The sequence below is a fragment of the Dromaius novaehollandiae genome, chromosome 18, assembly GCF_036370855.1.
Source record: "Dromaius novaehollandiae isolate bDroNov1 chromosome 18, bDroNov1.hap1, whole genome shotgun sequence".
Lineage (NCBI taxonomy): Eukaryota > Metazoa > Chordata > Aves > Casuariiformes > Dromaiidae > Dromaius > Dromaius novaehollandiae.
Window position 1 is genome coordinate 12,742,917 of NC_088115.1, and position 20,661 is coordinate 12,763,577.

The window sequence follows — 20,661 nt, forward strand, 5'->3', positions numbered from 1 at the left end:
CTTAGTTCAGCCAATTTAGGATAAGATAAAAAATTTGTTTCTATTGAAGCATGAAAAGTAAATGCAGTCATATTCCACAGTCAGCCATATACCAAGGCAGCTTTCCAACACACCACAGAATACTACTGATCTTACCTGGAGACTGGTGCTTCTCAGTCTTCTTTTAAAATAAATGAATAAAAAACAACTAAATCTTTTTGAAAGTGTTAGAAATAAGGTGCAAAAAGGGGAATCCAATTATTAAAAAACAAAAAACCCAAAAAAACAAAAAAACCTCCCCAAAAAAACAATCTTTGCCTTATCCTGTTTCAAAATAATGAATGTGCAGAGTGGCAGCAGCATTATTTGATGTCTTAACGGGGCCCTTCCATCATGTCAAGTTTGCACAGGAAATGGGAAAAAAAAATTTAAATGGTGTAAGATAGGGAGCAACCTTGTTTCCCATATCTGAATGTATATGGGCCAACAATGCAAAACTGCGGACAGGTGGGACTACTGATAGCTCCCCCACCTGCTGGGCAGCCAACCGTTGCTGTTTTAGCTGAGCCTCCATTTGGGCCTTGAACTCCTCGGACTTCTTCAGTTCACTAACCTTAGCCTGCTGTTCAACTGCCTGCGCCTTTTCTTTCTCCACCCTGCCAAAGAGACACAACCAAAGAGAAAGTTATACCACCACATAAAATTCAACCACCAAATTGGATTTCATTTTACCTAGTTTCATTGCTCTTATAAGAACAAATGTCAAACCTTAAAATTATTGAGAAACTGGTCATGGCTTTAAGAAGTTCAAAACAGACTACTGAAGTTGCATTAAACGTCCCTGAAGCTTTCTGAAGCTAAGCAACTACAACACCTTTCAAGAAACTATTAATCAAAACTGGAATTTGTAATCATATCGAGACCGCAAACATCATCTGTGTAATACTATTAGTTTAAAACAATTTTTCTCAAGGGACTCAAAAATGCTGTTCTAACTCTTAAGTATAGAATACTGAAAATATTCATTTTATGATGGCAAAATTCTCAGACTGAATTTACCTCTACTTCATATACTTATATGTATTCATTTTCTTCGTAACTATTTTTCCATGCTTATGAAGTAATCGGTGTTGTATGCTAAAAGGCTACTACCGTATTGCATGGACAGGTTTTAGGCTACTTTTGGCATCCACATTTAAATGGTATGTGTTAAAATACTTCTATAATACAAATTAATACAAAGTTAGTTCTAACGAATCTAAGATCTGCATAAATTAATTTCCATAATTTGCGTAAAAACGCAACACAGGTCAGCTTTCACTGATTGTAGCTATCAAGCTTGTGCTCTTTAGCAGGAACATTTAAAATACAAACACAAATCAAAATGCTATTTTTATAAGCTCATTTTAGTTTGTTTACCTTTCAGCAAATGCCCTGATCTCCCACAATTCCAATTCCTCCTCTGCTACCCAACTTTCAATGATAACAGGGCCTGTTTGCTTGGGTGTTTCGGGCCTTTTTGGCCTTAGCGCACTTGATCGTAGTCCCTTCCTCTGAGGCGTTGGAGTTTCTTTAGAGAACAGTCAAAACACAGACATTAAGCTCAATCACAAAATAAAAAGTGTAACACAGCATTTAGTGTCCCCCCCTATAGGCACAGATAGGCACACAATTGTCATATTTGAGTCAAACTCAAATAATCTATTCTATCATACGAAAAGAGATAAAATTATTCACAATTAATATTCTTTTCAAATCAGACAAAATGCTCTGCTTACAGTGAATGTTTCTGTGTTAAACTTGTCTTTTTCAATCTCATTTCAGAAACAGGAAAGCCTTTCAGCTTCAGATAAATCAAGTCAGTTAAATGCATCGTTTGTTTCCACGCACAAGAACAAATGGTTCATGTTAAGCTGTATTTGCTTCTTGGATGGTCTGACTTAACATAAAGGTACAGTTACCTTAATTTCTGTACAAGCTTATGGGGAGAGGGAAAATGTAGAAACAAACATACCTTTTGGAGCCTCTGGTACACCAATGGGACAAATAATTTTTCTTATACAGTATTCTGACCGGATTCCATAAGGACCAACATCTCTCCGCTTGATTATTTCTGTTGTTGTAATTTCAGTTTCAGACGTTTCTACAATGAGTTAGTCCCAGAAATGTTAAAAAAATAGAAAAAAGGTACAAGATAAAAGCTAAATAAAATTTGTCCAAAGACCCTCCAACTGACCTAATATATGCAAGGTAAAGAAAGAGCAATTAGTGTGAACTGTTGGCTATTTAAACAAATACAAATGCCATACCTAACATCAAGCCTTTACAAAAAGGATCTGAATGAGAGTAATACTAGAAATTAGCAATAAGGACTTTCGTGTTAAGAAACCTAGAAATTTAAAGACGTAATACCTGTACGTGTAGTTCCTCCCCCAGGTGGAGCTTTTGCAGCCATATCATCCCATTTGAGACATGCCCACAGTAACCGCAACATAAGACTCACTCCAGCCAATGATTTTACTGTTTGAAGTCGATATCTAACCACAAAAGGAGAGTATTAATTACATTTTAAAATCAAAATGTATTTAAAATACCAAACCAAGAGACAACTACTAAAGTAGAAAGACTCAGCCAAAACAATGTTCTTCAAGTCAGTAAAATACTGCACCAGCTCAATGAGCAGAGGTAAGAAAAAGCTCCATTTCCATTAACCATTACGAGAGCTTGTGAACTGGTGACTTTTAACCACTCTTTTCTGGTCACTATGATGAGCACAACCAATTAGCTATTTGACAATAAAACAGTGCTGCATCACAGTACCAGTATGTTAAAGTCTACTATGTGGTAGGACATTCAGGGCTTTCTATAGGAAAACCTGAAAAAAACCCTGGAAAATGCAGCGCAATAGAGAAATAGTTAAACCAGTTTGAGTACCAGAAACATTAACTGATCCTCAGATTTCTGTGCGACTTCAGCTAGACTACCAACAAGATCAAGTAGTCCCCACAAAAATCTTTCCAACTGAAGTACCTAGTGTCAAAACCAGACTAGGTTTCTCTATATCACTTTAGATTTGGCAGTGATTGCTTCCCTAAATTTTAATTTATACCTTTTATTCTTGTAGGAGAGAGCTGTTCAAGAATTCTTTTTTCAAGTCAAAAATATTGACTTCCAATTCAAGTAAGTGGAAAAAGTCACCTTTGGTCATACACATATATATCACTTGTACTTCTAAGTTAAATTAATTTCATACCATCCCAAACTTTTCCTTAAAAACGTAAAAAGTATATACCTCCAAGTGATCCCAAAAGTTGGTCTTGGAGATGGATACGGCCAAATATCCAAGGCAGGTTTTGCATTGTAATTGAAATAAGGAACTTCTCTGATCCCTCCTTTTCTGGCCAACTTTTTCAAGTCGTCATTGGGTAGAACAAATATGCTTTTTTTACTGCTTTTGGTAACAAATTTTCTGTAAGATGGTAAGGCAGTTCCAGAACGAGTTTTTTTGGGTCTTGCAAATTTCATTAATTTCACCTTGTCTTTTGTAGAATACTCTTTGCTGACAGTCATGGAAGTCACCAACGTGCCTTCTGAGGTGGTCAGTGAATCAGTTACTGTTGTTGTAACTACTGTTTTGCTATGCTCTTGTACAGAAATGACATCAACATTGCTGTCTGTAGCTGGAGTGGTAAGCTTAGTTACAGTAGTGGTGGTAGTTACAGTAGATATGGCACAATTTTCTGTAGATGATACCACTGTTGTTTTCTCATCATTAGCAGCTACAGTCTCCGCAACTTTAAACACAGTTTTAGATTCTGTAGAAACAGTTGATGTTGTGGTAGTCACTTCAGTAATGATAGTTTTTATTTTATTTTCTCCATTAGTATTTTCCACTTTATATGTCTGTAGACCATTCTGATCAGCGAAGTCACTACTCAAACTAGACTCCTCACATGATGTCACAGGTGATGGAGCAACTTTCTTATCCTCAATGACTTCAGTTTCCATACATTCTGTTTCACCGCTTAGGTTATTTTCTTTACAGAATGTATGCGTCGGTGTGGAAGCAGTGCCAACAAAGGTGGATCTTTCAGGAGAAAGCTGCTTTTCTTCAGTTTTCTGCACATAGTCTGGAACTTCATGTGGTGGCTGAAGACTCTCTCCAGATTCAAACTCTGGTGAACTCTGCAAAGATGACTTAGGGTCCACATTATTTTTGTCATTTGTGCCTTCTACCATAATGTCACCGTTCATAAATGGTTTTACTGAGGACTCCTTAAAAGTCAATGGTTTTATTTCATGTTCAGGAATGGATTTATTAATATTATTAACTTTTGGTTCAGTATCACTCCCTGCTGTAGTTTCACAGGTGTCTTTAACTAAGCATTCATCATTTGATAATATTTTATCATTGTCTTTCCCATTCATCTGAAATGCTGATTTTTCCTTTTCTACGTCTGTCTCAGATTCATTTTTATTATTCTTTTTGTCAGTAATACTATTTAGATTTGTCTGATCAACACACCTGCTTATTGTACTTGTCTCCACTTTCAATTCCTGACCTTTCTTTTTACCATTAGCCTCAGATAGCTTAGAGCTCAGTAACTCCTCATCAGTTTCTGCCCCATCCATGTGTTCCAGAGTTTGACTTTCATGACTTCTTTCAGAAATTAGCTCTGTTTTAAATGCTTCTAGATCTTTACTAACTGATTTTTGGTGAAATACAGTCTTGTTTTCTGATTTACCTTCAGTCTTTCTTAGAACAGTTTCTTCCTCCATCTCACCTTCTTGAAAGGATGTTGGTTCAGAAGGGCTTTTTATCATGCAATTGCTTTCTGGGTCTTTGCTCTGCCATTCAGAATTCCCTTCTGTGTTTTCAAGAACAGCCAGAACATCTTTTCTACGGCTGCTTTCAGTTACCACTGGCTGTAAATTTTCACATTCGCTCTGAGATACTCTGGAAACAGGTAATTTTTGCTTCAAAGGTTTTTCACTTGTTTCCAAAACATCCCATTTGATTTTACTTTCTGCATTTGTTTGTTTCAAGCCATCTGCAAAGGAACTCTCACATTCCTTAAGAACCTCTTGCCCTTGACATTTATCAGTAGTCATAGGTTCAGGGTTGCTTTCTTTACTGTCACTCTGAACTGAGCTTTCACCTTCAGAGCACTGAGGGGAGTCTTCATCCAGCAGCTGGCCTTCTCCCTTTGACAGCCTATTTGCTGAAGGCAAAGACAGCTCATCTGGCTCACCACTTTTGGTATGAGAGAGGCTGCTGATCGGCAAGCAGTCCTGTTCCACATCTTCAGTTTGGGTCTTATCTGAAATATAGGTTCTGTCTTCGGAAGACATGTCAAACTGGCTTCCTTCTTTTACTTTTCCTGCTTGTAGCTCATCTATGATTTTCTGGGGGCTTACAGATCGAATGCCTACAGTTTTAGCACTAGCCTCCAGTTTCATCCTTTCTAGACGCTGTTTTTCTTCCAGTGTAAATTGTTTTATTCGCCTCTCAAGTAGTCCATCTAATTTTGATGATTTTACTTTTCTTTTGTAGCAAGTCCTTAAATGAAATCCCTCACTGACATTGATTATATCCCGTTTACAATGACTATCCTCATCTTTTATGGGGGATTCAATTTTCACATCATCTATATCCATAGGTTCTTCCTTGATGACTTTATCATTTTCACAATCAATTTCTTTTTCCGCTGCAAAGAAGAAATAATTCTAAATTAGTAAGCTCCCCTAACAATGAGTAACAAGCTATATTTTTACATTAAGTACAAGAAATAAATGCAACTAACATTTGTAGATTTCAGGGAAAAAGAGAAAAAAAAATCACTTAACAGGCAAGTCTTAAGTGTCTTGACGCAACCTGGTACAGTTTTTCAGTAGCCATTTCTATCTGTGGTCCGGTGCTTTTTACAGATACAACATTGTAATGAATAGCTAGCTTTAAAATAAAATGTATATTACCTTTACCTTTTGCATGATTTAAGTTTTCAGAATTTGCACTAATTTCTGCTTTTTCTTCACTTGACTTTTTTTCTTCTTTCACGTGTACTTTCCCCAAGGTTTCTGAAACATCTGCTTTGTTCTTTGCTTGCAGATCACGAGAATCCTTCATTTTATCTTTTTCTATTTTTACCTTTACTGGATTTTTTCTTTTCTCCAAGTCGCATTTTTCAATAGTCATATCTTCATTCTTTGCTGTTAACAGATAAATTAAGTGGTTTCAAATTATTCAGAATCATTTTTTATACTTTTTTTAAAACATATCGAAGTATACCTCAAATTAATCACACATCATTACTAAAATTCAGAAATTGAATGCAAAACACAATAGTAAAATTTTAGTCTATAATTAGTGCACTATTGAAAAAATTTATCTAAAAGCCCTGCAGAGATAAAATCTGGTTTATTTACATTATTTTTTGGAAACCCATGTTGAACTTTTCTAAAACAAGTTTTCCAGGAAACTAAACACCACTTTCTGAAAACTCAGCCTATAAAAAAGCACATTAATGCAGGGTCTGAAAATTCACAATCATTTTTAAAAATTTTGACTTGAATGGTTAAATCCAGAACATTAGTGTTCAAATGAATACGTGCTTAATGCTGTAGTGGCTATTATTCTACAACTCAGAATGCAAGATTAATCTAACTTAACAACTATACAGACGGCACTAAGAGCAGCAGCATCCATTTTGTGTTTGATCCAGTTAAAAGCAACAGGGGAAGAATCATATTAATATTAAAGGAAAGAAATAATTTAAAAATATATTAGCAAGATGGGCTGACATTCTCTAAAATTTAAAAGCGAAGACAAGATTAAATTTATTATAAATAAGATTTATGCAGTTTAGGACACATTCTAAAGAATCAACTGGACAAAATAGTTTCTTTTTAAAATAAATCCTTAGGAAAAATAAGTAAGCAAATGTGTTCGAACTTTCTGCAGAAAACTACATTTCTTCCCCCTTGTAAAACTATTGCTTCCAGATCTAACAGCATTCTCTCAACATGGAAAGAAAAAGGTGTATATATACACTGATGTTTTAGATGCTATTTTTTGCCTACGATAATCGATCAGATTACATAAAGCAGATATATGAAGCTGCACAAATATTACATACAACTTCATGATTGAGACAATTTAACATAACTAAAAAAAAATGTCTAGAACAACTGAACTGCCTACATTGAGAGGGATGAGTACAGATTCCTGAAAGCTTACCTTAAAAGACTACTTGGAACAAAGTCTAAGAAGTCATAAGAAGTATCACACCTATGTAATCAACTGAATAACTGAATATATGTTTAAAAAATAGTACGTTAGTAATTAAAAAAGATTGAACTGATGCAGATACTTACTCGGTAGCAACTTTCTGTAATTTGCATTAGTATTTCCAGGTAGTTTGGGCACAAACCTATGGACATGTGTTTTACTAATCCAGCTCCAGCCACCATATCCGGTTACTCTATATTCCTCTCCTTTTTGTTTCCAAACCTATTAAATATTTTAAAAGTACTATTTTTAATAGTGTTGTTTGTTGCACTGCATATGTATACATTCATTTAAAAACCTAAGATGACTACTTTTTAATTAAGAGACTTTCAAGCAAATTGAAATAAATTTGTGAAATAATGTACTATCTAGAATTCAAGATGTAACAGCTAATAATTAAACTGATTCTACCACTAACATTTAAAACCACATCTTTCTCATTTAACAGTGAGTACCTTTAACTAAAAGCTAAAGAATTGTACAAGTCTTTGAATCAATCTGTATGTTTGTTAGAACAAATAACTTTAGAGCAAGAGAAATTCAGCTTTCTAACAGCAAAATGCTAAAACAAATAAAGAAAGAAGGTAAACAGGTATGCTAGCGTGTAAGCTCATAACGTTCTCACTGTTCCCTGTGGCTGTCAGTCAATCTGAATGGCATACAGACTAAGTACTGCTGTGCTCACACGAAATGAAAAGCAAAGATAACAGCTGCAACAAAATTAATCAACATAATGTAGGAGAATATAAAGGTTTTTCCTTATAGTAGTTCCCATCATCTTACATACCCTTCCAAAGTCAAGGTAGCTAAGCTAGCTTTTTTGAGGGTAGGGAGCCAGCAGTGGGCACCAACAGGCAGGCAGGCAGATTCCAATACCCATCTAGAATTCTTCCGTTAGGAAGGGCTGCATTTTACAGACAAACATATCTGTCAACTAAAGCAGCCTCACTAAGAGCATAATGCATGTTCAATATAGTTCAGGCCAAAACTGTGTGCCTGAATACACGGGCATATATCCTACTCCAGTGACAGGAAGTAATGCAATAAATGTCATTAACGTTTTAAGTCTAACGTAAAAACAAAGAAGGGATAAATATGAAATCAATAATTTCTGTATTTCATATATTCTTCATGCAAAATAAAACATTACCTGATGTTTGACAGGAAAGGTATATTTCACCCATGTAGCTTGCTGCATTGTTTCTTCTTCTTCTTGTTTTCTCTCTTTTTTTTTCACTTTCTCCTTTTCCTCTCTTTCTAATGCTGTCATTCTGCGTAATCTAATACACATAGATACAGGCAAAACTTAAATACTCTTTGCATGCAACTACAATCCAGGAGTTTGTAAACAAATACAGGTCGTCAAGTGAGAGTATATACTACCCCTCTGAATAATCTAAATATCTGAAGTGAAAAGGAAAGTCTAGTATCAGCTTATATACATTATTTGCAACATGAACATTAATTTTTTGGCTATTCCAGTACAGCAAACAGCTGCCTGCAGCAGTGTTTAACATCAGAAACATTTCATTTCTGCTTCTGTGACACAATGAGGGACAACAGACAGACTCTACCAAAATGAGTGTGTTGAAAGTTGCTTTTCTCGACTTCCAAAGCACTATCACTTTGCAGCTCTGGCTCGGATAAAGAAAATAACTTGTTTTGCGGGAGCAATGACACAATTAAATAGGCTTGTGATAGATTTGCAGTGCTTCTGGTTGAGAAAAGACATTTTGTTTTTAAATGCTAAATGACTGACTTTCAACATAATTCTTGCAGGTTTAGAGAAACTAGCAACTGTAAAACACAGCAAAGTTCTCATATGTGAAAAGACATTTTTACCTAGTGTGCCCCAAGGATTCTCGCCAGATTGGCAGCATGACAACTGGTTTAATTGCGCATTCCAATATAGCCAGAGCAAGCGCAAATTCTCTAGGTTTGCTACACATCTGAACAGCCTTAATCCAGTTAGACCTAAATTGCAAAAAAGAAAAATGAATCAGATATATGCACTAGTATAGTGTTACATGTTAATGAGATTTAATGGTAGGCTAAAGACTCCTATATTTTAATACTTTATTAAAATGTACAACCATTTTAGTCATACAACACAAAACACAAACATGCTTTGTTTTAACATAGTGAATCACAGTGCTTGGAAATCACTGATTTGAAATGTCAAATGCCATTACTTATTAATGCTATAAGCAAAATACAAGTAAAACAAGAGAATATATATTTTCATGTATTAATTTACCTGTGGGAAGCCCAGTTAGGGTGAAGGAATGATGCTGGGATATTGTTTTCTAGCTGAATAATAGTTAGCCTCAAAGTGGATATGGTGAGAACTTTGGACCCGTGTACAGACCCGTTCCATTTGAACTCTCCAGCAGGAGTCAGGCAGAATTTATGTGAGAGATGCCGTCTCTTGTCATGGTCCTCCCTGTGCTGGTGCTTGTTCAATGCGAATGAATTAGTGGCATATTGGTTATGATAAACGCGATACTTCCCCTCTTGCCCTAATTTGAAATAGTTGTTGATATTTCCTTTCATCACAACTTCCTTCTTTGCGTTCATTCGGGAGACTTCACCTTGAGAGTTGACCACCAGAACCTTGTTAAAAAACAGTAATTTTAAAGATTCACTTAAGTTTCAAATACTTCTATTGACTTCTACGGTGCAAGACTTCGTCTATTTACAAATTCATAAAAACATCTTGCATTAGTTCCCTATTGTAGAAGCAAATGAACGTTTATCTTATTATGTTGAATATGTACTTCATTACTGATTACATACAGAGTAATTATATTCTCAAAAATTAACTTTAGCATTAAGAAAACTGCCATCTAGGCTCCCCAAAAAATCAAAGTGAGCTGCTCTGAATTACGCCTATTGAGGGAGAAAGCTTTGGGAGAATAACCTCACTAAGCTGAAATAACCTTTCTGTGAAGCCCCTCCTGGGTAAATCACAGAATCCACACATGTAGCTATTCGGTAGACAAATATCTTCGACTCTGAAAACACGTCAAGGAATAATGCCACTGGTCTACTAACTCACAATGCAGTTCCAAGTTTTAGAGGATTGTAAATAAATCTGCTCAATGCTAACTCGCATTGAAAACCAATTAGCAGAAATAAAAGGATCACCCCAAACAATATGCAGTCAACTAACTGCAACTAACTCATTACTATTCAAACATTGCTTTTCTGGAGAAACTGACTTACCAAAAAACAAATAAAAAACACCTATAAACACCGTAAAAACCCATCCTAATTGGCAGATAGTCATTTAAGAGATTTCACTGTAGTCTGCATCAAGCAGTGCTACAACTTTGCAATTCTTCTTTTTAACAAACATACTCTGCCAGTACAGATTTGTCACAAACTAGAAACCTAGCTATCAACACCACAATCAAACACAAATCAGTACTAAGTTATAGCTGTGACACAATAGTTCTGAGAGATTGGAACAAAGAAGAGGGAGAAAACACATATAACATTATTAGACATATAATAAACAAATCTGTAACTTTTATGAGCTGCACATTAAAGCAACGTAAGTATACAGGGTCACTGTCACACCACTCTCCAGCCAGCAACTCAGGGAGCAAAAGTAAAGGAAAAGGGGAAAAACCACACTACCTGTGGTATGACAATTTCAACATTTGGTAATTTATATTTTCTACCTTTTTTTAAAGTACCTCCACAGTCTGCCAAAATCACTAATCCTGTTTTACTAAGACCATCAGTTTTCTGAAGCAGTTTTCCTACTTTTTGAATTACCCAAAATGTACACAAACCTCTCTGCCTTCTTTATGTAATTTATTTGCTTCATGCGCTGCAGCAGCAACCTGCTGATTTTTCATCTGGCTCAACTTGCTATCTGGATTTCGTAATCTTGTGAGCATTCGTGTCGAACCTGGTGCACCTTTTCCTGTGCCTGGAGAGTCACTTCTTTCACCATTAGATTTCTCTCCTGCCCAGGAAGAAAAAGGCTTTTAAAACAAACTTAAAAATTGAAAGTTGTTTATAGACATATGGGAGTTATGAAGTCAAGAAATAAAAAGATGTATAAAACAATTTACTGTTTTTTGTATATATATATACACACACACACAAATATATATATCGTACCTAAGTCCTCTGAATCCTGGGATCCTCTCTCTGCATTTTCAGCATCATCAGACATCTTAACGGAGTCATTCTGCAGAGAGCTCAACTCACTGCTGTTGCTGTTTTCAACATCTGACTGTAGAGGTGCAGCAGATACACTACTACTGTTGCTAGGGATCATCTGACCAGTTTCCTCTACAAAAGAGCAACTTTATTTTTAATGATATCAATGCAACTTTGTTGTTTTGTTTTTGATGAAAAGTTGAAAGGGAAGCTAGATGAACCTCTTTGCTGGACTGGGGAGAAATAACCATAAAATATTACTTCCCTCCAGAGCACTGTATGCATAAAAGTATTTTTCATTCTATTTCAAGCAGTTTCAACTCTCACAGCTCTGACAAACTGAAATTCGTATTTAGGTGAAATATGACTGTATTTTAAAAACAATTCTTTTCTATACATGCATAGACAGAGAGCCCCCTACTAAGATTTTGTCTGCTTTAAAAATCCAGATTTCTTGAAATTTGGTCTTCCTGAAGTTTCTGTGATACTTTTATTTTCTCATGCTTTAACTGTTCCTCAAAACATACACTTTTCAGTTCCCCTACAGGTTTCCGTTGAGTCTTTAATTGTCTCCTCCCCTTCAGCACATTACTTGTGAGTAATCCCACAGATCTGAATTCAACTGGCACCATTCTATATCTAACTCTTTCTCTACAAAAACATTAGCCCCTTTCTTGCAGCTTTCTCGTGGCTCTAGGTGTTGCTTCAAACTCAGTAAGACAAGTAGTAACATTCTTGGTCTTTGGTTCTCCTTGCTGCTGTCTTTCCTGACAGCTGTGGACATTATCACCGTCTTATTGTCAATAAGGCACATTGCCCGAGTATGATCTTTTGATTCAAATGTCAAGAAGGAATTCTTTTACTCATGAGAGCTAAGTAGAAACTTCTAATACAGTGCCTACACATAAAAACACATATTCTAACTAGATAAATTACTTCTGCTAAACTGTAAGAATTTACTTATCTTTAGATGATAGATAAACTCTTAAGAGTCTCAAAACTTCAGGTTCCAATGAACTGCAACCATCTAGAAATCACTCCCACTTTCCTACGAAGAGCAAGCCACTCCCCCTAAAACAGCAATGTCTTGATTTTGTGCAGAAGAGATACAAGTAGGATGTTCACCGTTTCTGTCAAATTCTTAAAAAGGTGACAAACCAAAACCACCTTTTGGGTAAATCTACTGGGATTCTTAGAAGTTCCCTAACCTGAACGCATCTTGATATGTCTTTGCCAGATGAGTGAGACCAACACAGTTTGATTGATTTCCCTTTAGTAAGGGGAAAAATGTAACCGTCTGGGGCCTGCTGTTTGGAGCAGAGGCACCCAAACTAGACTCAAAATTAAAAGCCTACATCCGGATTGCATTTAAAAAGGATGGTGATAGATATTTTCATCTAGCTTTGCATCTTAATCTTATTTTCCCCTCTTTGAAGACGATTGCCTCACTGGTATCAGTTCAGTAACTCTCCCCCACAACTGAAATGAGGGTCTCAAATTAAAACTTTGCAATCAGAGCACAAGTATCACTGTACGCATAGTAAATTAGACTTGAGGGGAACTCCCCCACACATATATACACCTTCCTGCAACCCAGGCCACTAATTTAAAAACCAGCTAGAAGCTTTGGAAGGAGAAAAGTTCCTGCAAAAGTATAATAAATAAATAGTGATGATTATCTTCATGTAACTGAATTTTTAAATAAAAATAGGAACCCATAAATATGGCTGGAATAGAGTTATATGCTATATATCTTTTCCATTAACACGCTATACAGTTATTTTTAAAGTTAAAATGGAATAAAAAGTATGAAAATAAGCCAAAATGTTTGGTCAAACATCTAAAGCATGCTTGTTGTCCCATGCACTGGCATCTTTTCTGCATTGAAAAAGCATATTAAAAGGCTTTTATCCAAATTAAGGATTTAACTTTAACCGCATTCCCTCCTCCTACTAACGTAAGATTTACTACAAGGTTTGGATGCATTCATATTAACAAGCTCAAGAACTGCAGTCTTTATCTGAATGGAAAACTGTTTCTGGAGGAGAGAAAAAGTTTACTACAACTTTTTCAAACATAACATAGTGAGGATGGCTATATTACAGATTAGGGTATTTTTAGATTTTGAAAACGGAGAATAAAACTCTGATGCTTTTAACGGTAATCAGTTGTTTAGAATAACATTTGCTTATGCAGTAAAGCTTATAACATATTATCATTCTAAAATAATATATTCTATGTGATACTTTATGATATACTAAGCGAGTGGCAGTCATTCCTAAATCTAAAGGATTTTTTTTTTAATATAGTAGCATATTACCGCTTTCAAATTACTGACGTGGCAGAATAAACCAAGTTAAAATACAGCAACAGCCTCTGCTCAGATAATTCTGATAAAGCTGATAGATAAACGTGTTTACAAATTGATAGGATGACAATTTTTATCTTGGCATCTCAGTGAAATGGTTTACTCACGTGAATGAAGTTTTTGTTTGTTTGTTAGTAATTTACACAGTAAATGAGAGATTAAAATAATATACAAGCCAGCAGCAAATTAGAATTTGAAATAAACTTTGGTAGGATGCTAACAATCATTATGGATCACTATGGAAAAATAAAATACACAGAAAATAGAACATAAAAAGCTTAGCCATAGTCATCTCTGGAAGGCATGAAAACAAATGCTGATGTCAGAGGATCACAAATTTCAAGCACTAGTTGCAAGAAAATTAACTTTGAAATGTTAATGACAACGTAGCAGTAAAGGATGGCACTGCAAGCAAACAGCATGAGTGATATACGCTGTGAATGGTTTTAGTGGACAAACCAGATAGAAAAACTTAACAGATTCCCCAAATTACAGAGGCATTGATAACAGTGCCTTCTGTACCTGAGAGTTCCTGAGGGAGCTCTGATGCCACCTTCTTCTCTGCCACGTTGTTGCTATCAAGGGTTTCTGACTGACACCCCATTGCGTTCTTCCCTTCAGAGCAACTAGTCTCTCCTGCAGAAGGATTTGTGTTGTTGTCGTCAGTGCTTGATGTTTCAGAGTTACTTTTATCCCCAACGACTGTTGCCTCTATAGTGAAACGCACAACAAAACTTTAAGGATATTCTTTAGTATGTCTTAGGATGTCATTTGGCGTCATCCATAGAAAGCAACTTCAGCAAGCTCATTTGTCCACTGGGTAATGTTGAACTGCACTGACCTTTTTTTTTCTTTTCTTTTCTTTTTTGCTATGAGATAGTGTCTCAGAATCAAATACAACAATTATTTAATTCTGATGAGAAAATAGTGTTAAAATTCATGGATTATTGCTTACTGCAGACATGTTGATCGTAACCTGTAAGTGCCATGACAGAAAGCCAAGGTATCTACAAGTTAGATGTATTTAACTTGGAAAGTAGGAAGACTGGTGAAACTACTCAATAAGAGAAACAATTAGAATATATAACCACAGCGAAAGAGACAAATACAGCCTGCTACTTGAAAGTAACTTAAAGAATTGTACAAAAGAATTACACTAACTTTTAGAAATGTGAGGATCTTAACTGAATGATCACTTGATACTTAAATGAAGTTCTAAAAGTATGGTTATAGTTTCTTTACCTTCTGTTTTCACTTTTTCTGTGTCTTGCTCAGCAGGTGTTTCTTCAGTTTTATCTTGATCTGCAGATTCCTCCTTGCCTTTCTCAGTATCTGTCTGGCCATCATCAACATCACTTTTGGCCTTTTCTGCCTCATCGGCTGATGTGTTTTTATCTTCCCCTACTTCTCCTTTTCTTATTCTGATAATCTCCAAAATTTCATCTACAAGAAAAAGTACAATATCATCAATAAACAACAAAACACCATCCATAGAGCCACCGAGCAGAAATACAATTATATAAATACTGTCCTTACTTACAAGATAACATCCAACTTACGACTTTTCCCTCACTCAGAAGAAACAATTCCAAAGATCTAATTATCAATTTCTCAGAATTAGAATAGTGACGACTCAAACCCATTTTAAATCCCAAATATCTAATTTTCATGTCTGCCCTAGAACCAAAGTTCAGACCTCGGCAAATTTACATGGCCATTTAGTGGTCCAAAGTAGGTATATTAAGTTCTGGTGGGAAACTGTGGAGGACATACGCATTCTACCTCACTTAAGATTGGAGCAAATGCCTAATAAATTTTGCTACCCTGACCCCCACTGGATTGTCAAATGAAGATATGACAATATATATGAAGATATACATATGTATAAGACAGTACACCAAGCAACATTCGACAGCCAGCACAGCTCCATTCCAACACCTGGAGTGACAAAAATCTGGCATACCCTAAGCAAAATAAAAGTCTGAGTAATTCGGGACATACTAGAAAACATGATGTAGACATGTGGCTACAAGAAATGAGCACCACATGGCCACGCTGGTACACCTGCACGATGCTCCTTCCAAACTCCAGGTCTAAGGGTGGCTAATGAGCACAGCCTTAGTATAAGCACTGACCTAGCTCCAAGTATCTGTGTTACATTCATGGAGTTGGGTACAAAAGTATCTCCTGCCACACATTCATTTAGTTTTGAATGACGATTCATAGTTTTGAATGAATGTGTGCAAAAACAAAAGAAACAAATGAAAGAGGACTCATTCCCAACTATACCTTAAAAGAGCCTGTTTCCCAAATACAGCTAACAAGACACTTCACATTTTGCTAACAGACATTTCCTTTAGCCACTCTTTCTTGTTTCAGAATGAATGTTATGTTACAATCCATGTTAACACTAGATGAAGCAAATGCACATTTGAAGCAAATGCACTATCAGATGAGTTGTGCATAAACCGTTAGAAAAGGGACAATGTCAAAAATTCTCAACAGTGATTCTGGCAAGCCAAATAAAAATCTTTTCTTTTTTTACAGTAAGTTCAGAAGTTTTATGTACGCAACTGCTTTTTTGAACACAAGAATTTTAATTACACATTGAAAATAATAATCGAAAGTGTCACCTTGAGTCTAATAAACCTCTTATAATAAACTAAATATAAACCAGTATTTGATTGAAAGTGCAACATTTGTTCCCATTAGACAGAATATTCTTACCATTTGCTGCAGAAAGGAAGGACTTGTTGTTGCCCCGTGCTTTATTAGTAAGGTCTTCTGTTACATCCATGTGCCGATGAATTTCTTCACGCATTTCTTCCAGAGTTTTGCATAGGTCAGCTTCCCAGTAATCTTTGTCTAGGCATTCAATCAACTCTGCCAACTGTATCTTTGTGCTATAGTACCAGATTTTCTTATCTTTCTCACTTTCTGAATCTTCTTCTCTGTAAGAGTATTTTTTAAATATTTTAATATAATCTAGATAGGCTGACATACCTTTCTGTCATTTACTTTTTGCAGAGAAATATTAAACGATAATACCTGAATGTGAATAAACAAACATCAACAAATCACATGAGGCCACTCAAACATATGCACCCATTTGATATTTGTCGAATCTGGCAATAAGGTTCATTCTCATTATATTTATTTTTGCAGCCAGTAATCTACTACTAAGTCTCAAACAATTTGCAATGAAAGACTACATGTCTCCAGAATCCATAAAAAGTAGTGTTTCTGACTGCAAATTCAGGAAACAGCAAAGTCAGAAAACTCGAAGTGGTGGATTCCTTATTCATAAAATATTTTGTATTAGCATTTCTCTGGCATTTATCTGTGAGAGGACTAGGAAGGAAAAAAAAAATCATACGATTCTTTGAAGAAATCAATGGTTTCCCACATTTATTATCTGGGGTTACTGGGATCTGGGTACTCCGTGATGCACGAGCCTAGAGAAGAATACTGGAGGCCCACGGCGTCAGAAGCATCCAAATGGAGCTGCTGGACCCAAGCTAGCTCCACAGAGCACAAACCAAACCTTGTCAGTCTTGTTGAGTATTCCTCTCTACTGGCTGCCTCCACATGGCTTACACATTCAAGACGGTTAAAAACCATCCTCAGATATTCAGAATCACAAAACACCCTTAATGCAATCTTATCATCATCTATTATTTTCCACGTTACATTTACAAAAAAAGTATAGTATTTGCCAGGCACATGAAGCAGAACTCAATTAGAAATCAAAGTATGACTGAAATAAGGCTACCGTGAACCTGATGATAATGGCAATATTACTCAAAATTGAACTACTACTACTACTTTGCCAAACCTTACTATAAAATGGACTTTTTTAAAAAAGTCCATTTTATAAAATACTGGTGTGATGCAAAGAGATACTATCTTTCTCTCATGAGGATGTCACCTGTGAAAAGCAATTGATTCAAACTTGCTCATTTATTCCCCTAGCCTGCCAGTAACTTACTTCTAGCTATTACAGGTTAGTTATAAACAGTTTATTTCAGGAAATCTACAGACTGCCCACATACGATGTATCAAAAAGTTAAGGCCAACCATCATTTGACTCTATGGAACATTCTGTGACTGATTTCTCATATTAAAGAAAAATTAATATTTAAACCGAGTTTCCTCTAAACCAAGAAAGTTATTTACTAGTAACAACAGGAATTGAAGTGCTTTTATTATTGTTTGTGGACAAAAGCCCCAGAAAAGGAAAAGAAAAGCAAACACCCAGGAACTAAAATGGAAGGGGAAAACACAATGCAAGAACCTAGCTTTTTACAGCAAAAGAAAAGCGAAAGATGAAACAAAACACAATAGAAAAGTGAGAATGGAAAGATGAGAAGCTAGCTGAAAAAGGAGGGAAAGCCATGCTTTCTGAATTTTTGCTGCTCTTTTCCCTGGCAAACATCCAGTAAGAATGACGGGAGTAGGAAACCGGTAGAGCAGCCATACTAACGCTGCTGCTTCAAACATTACTGCTGAGTACAGCGGTGTTGATAAGTTTATACTTTAATTACTTAACTTGCCAAAAGGGCACCTTTACCTTCCATTTTGAACCCTTAATTCATTTACAAAATCACACACGATGATTTGCTAGCTAACTAGATGCATCCTTTACGCATTTCCTTACACAATCTAGGTGCACAATAACTGGCAACACTTTATCTCACATCATTCCATGAAGTAAATTTTCCAGACCGGCAGCTCAGGCGTAGAAGCCTGTGCCCCTTGCTTAAATTTTGTCCATGATCATCTAAGTGTTTTCTTCTTCTCACACTTCCTCCCTTCACTGAGCAAATTCAAAAATGCTACAGTTATGCTAATGCACTCAGGATGCACTACTATGTCACCTGAAAATCCCAAGAATCATCTGCTTTCCTCTCCCATCATTTCTTCCTACTCTGGCATTACGAGGTTCCATGGGACTGGAAAGCAATCAGCTTTCAATTTCTCCCCATAATTCAAGAAGGGAATGAAGAAATCTTCCAATAAAACTCTGACGCACACCGTGGAGAAGCAAGATGCTAGATCCCACAGGGACGGCACTCCACAGCAGGGACCGAGCACTAACCCTCTAAAAACGCGGTTCAAATTCCAGCCACTAAAGCACTGCTCTGGCAATACTCTAGAAATGGTCAATGAAATTACACAGAAGTATTTCATTTCTTTTCTGCTTGCTTTACCTAAGTTCTTTGAGCACAGAATTTCTCTTGAATTAAAGGCTACAATGACTTTAGTAACAGGAGCTAAGGAATTCAAGCTTTCTCTGGATATAAATAAGCACAGCCAGAAAACGAAATGGCACAAACTCCATACTACATACATTTTGACAAAACTCATCTTTGGTCAGTTTTCTTTTCAAAATTCAGGTATGTGCAAGTGGAAGTCTCCAGCTGCTCTTTACTGACTCCTCAACAGTCACAGAACTGTCACAGAAAGCATTCAACAGAATTTGTTTAGGCAAAATTAGTTAGATTTAAATTAACAATTAAAGGATTCAAGCTGGCTTTTCCTAAGCACCTCGTTGCTGAATTGGCTAAAGAAACATAACTTTTTCCCTTTGAAGCAATCAAGTGACTTGAGCTATTACTACAGAGAAGATGGAAGGGTGAGGGAAGTTGCACAAGGACTGATTCCCAATTAGTTTTTCCGCTGACAAACAAGACATATTGCCAGCTTTTTGCTGGACACGTCTCCTCAGTCACCAGAGGACTCTATTCAGTCACATACATTAAGTGAGGCCAAGCAAGAAAGAAAAGAATCACAGAAATATTTCCTACCTCTTTCGGCTTTTTTTACTGCCAGAAACTATTCACTGGCAGACTTTAGAGGCAAGTTTTAAGAGTGATAAAAACAAGGACATGGAACAAAATGCTACGAACTTTCAAGCAAAGCATTTCTGAAGCATAGAGACCCCTTCCCAAATTCCATGCTGCCGTAATTAGGAGCAGCAGGATTCAGTAAACTGTTCCTTCAACTATTCTTCCATTCAAAGGAAGATTCCAAGTGCTTTCGGACTAACTGGATCCACTGAGATACAGAACAGCACGATAAATCTTTTCAGATCATGGGGGGGGGGGGGGAAAGCTGAAAAACTGCTGCTTTTGACAATCAAGGAAGGTGCGCACAACTCGGGAATAACAATTTGTCTTTCTGTGCTGTCAAAGTGAGGGCCAAACAATGTTTCATTATCTCATTTTACAGACATTTGACAAATCAAATGCATCTCAATATTTCCAATTTGTTTAATGTCCATTTCTAAACTTACAAGCCCGCTATATGGGAATAGGAAAGCAGAAAGAAAGTCACTCCGTTTACCCAGCTTTATCAGCAAAATATAGTGTACTATTACCTAAAATGTAAATAAAGTAATTTTATATCTAAAAGTAATTTCATTCTCTTTATTGTGTTGATTTATTCCCTCTGTTATTTTTCCTCTCACTTCTTCTACTGGTGTTTGACTTCCAGGTAACATACATCTCCTAACTCACAAACATCACACTCCTTTTCCTTTAGATTCAGAGAGGTAAGTGAGGGATCTTCTTCTGACTCCACAATCAGAACTTACTATTATCAGACCTCGTAGCATCCATACATGAGTTCCATGGAAGATCTTTTCTAAGTTTGGCTTTCAGTCTTTAGCAATTCATTGACCTTTTATTTTTCTTCCTGCTAGTGATGTCAGTTATAACAGTGAGAAAAAAAAAAACAACTTTAATCAGAAGAATCCAAAGACAGTTCTTCGTTCTTTACTTCCCTTTCTGCATTCTGAATGTAAACACTTAATTTTTAGCGAGCCCACAGTAGGGGAACAGATTTGGCC

General features: G+C 36.2%; 1 protein-coding gene across 14 annotated transcripts in view; it reads right to left on the reverse strand.

Moving 5' to 3' along the window:
• Positions 1 to 20,661, reverse strand: part of BPTF (bromodomain PHD finger transcription factor) — a 60,569-nt gene that overhangs the window by 20,901 nt on the left and 19,007 nt on the right. For 8 of the 14 annotated variants that reach the window (XM_064522738.1, XM_064522734.1, XM_064522744.1 and 5 more), the window contains exons 3-17: positions 16,539 to 16,762; positions 15,054 to 15,254; positions 14,334 to 14,522; positions 11,402 to 11,575; positions 11,068 to 11,243; positions 9,525 to 9,880; positions 9,110 to 9,241; positions 8,418 to 8,547; positions 7,354 to 7,489; positions 5,956 to 6,189; positions 3,272 to 5,687; positions 2,392 to 2,516; positions 1,994 to 2,122; positions 1,399 to 1,549; positions 512 to 635 (exon numbers count right to left, since the gene is read on the reverse strand). In XM_064522738.1, the coding sequence (XP_064378808.1) occupies positions 512 to 635; positions 1,399 to 1,549; positions 1,994 to 2,122; positions 2,392 to 2,516; positions 3,272 to 5,687; positions 5,956 to 6,189; positions 7,354 to 7,489; positions 8,418 to 8,547; positions 9,110 to 9,241; positions 9,525 to 9,880; positions 11,068 to 11,243; positions 11,402 to 11,575; positions 14,334 to 14,522; positions 15,054 to 15,254; positions 16,539 to 16,762 (4,897 nt within the window). The remainder of the gene's footprint in view (positions 1 to 511; positions 636 to 1,398; positions 1,550 to 1,993; positions 2,123 to 2,391; positions 2,517 to 3,271; positions 5,688 to 5,955; positions 6,190 to 7,353; positions 7,490 to 8,417; positions 8,548 to 9,109; positions 9,242 to 9,524; positions 9,881 to 11,067; positions 11,244 to 11,401; positions 11,576 to 14,333; positions 14,523 to 15,053; positions 15,255 to 16,538; positions 16,763 to 20,661) is intronic. The other 6 variants (XM_026098870.2, XM_064522743.1, XM_064522737.1 and 3 more) reach the window with 4 other exon arrangements.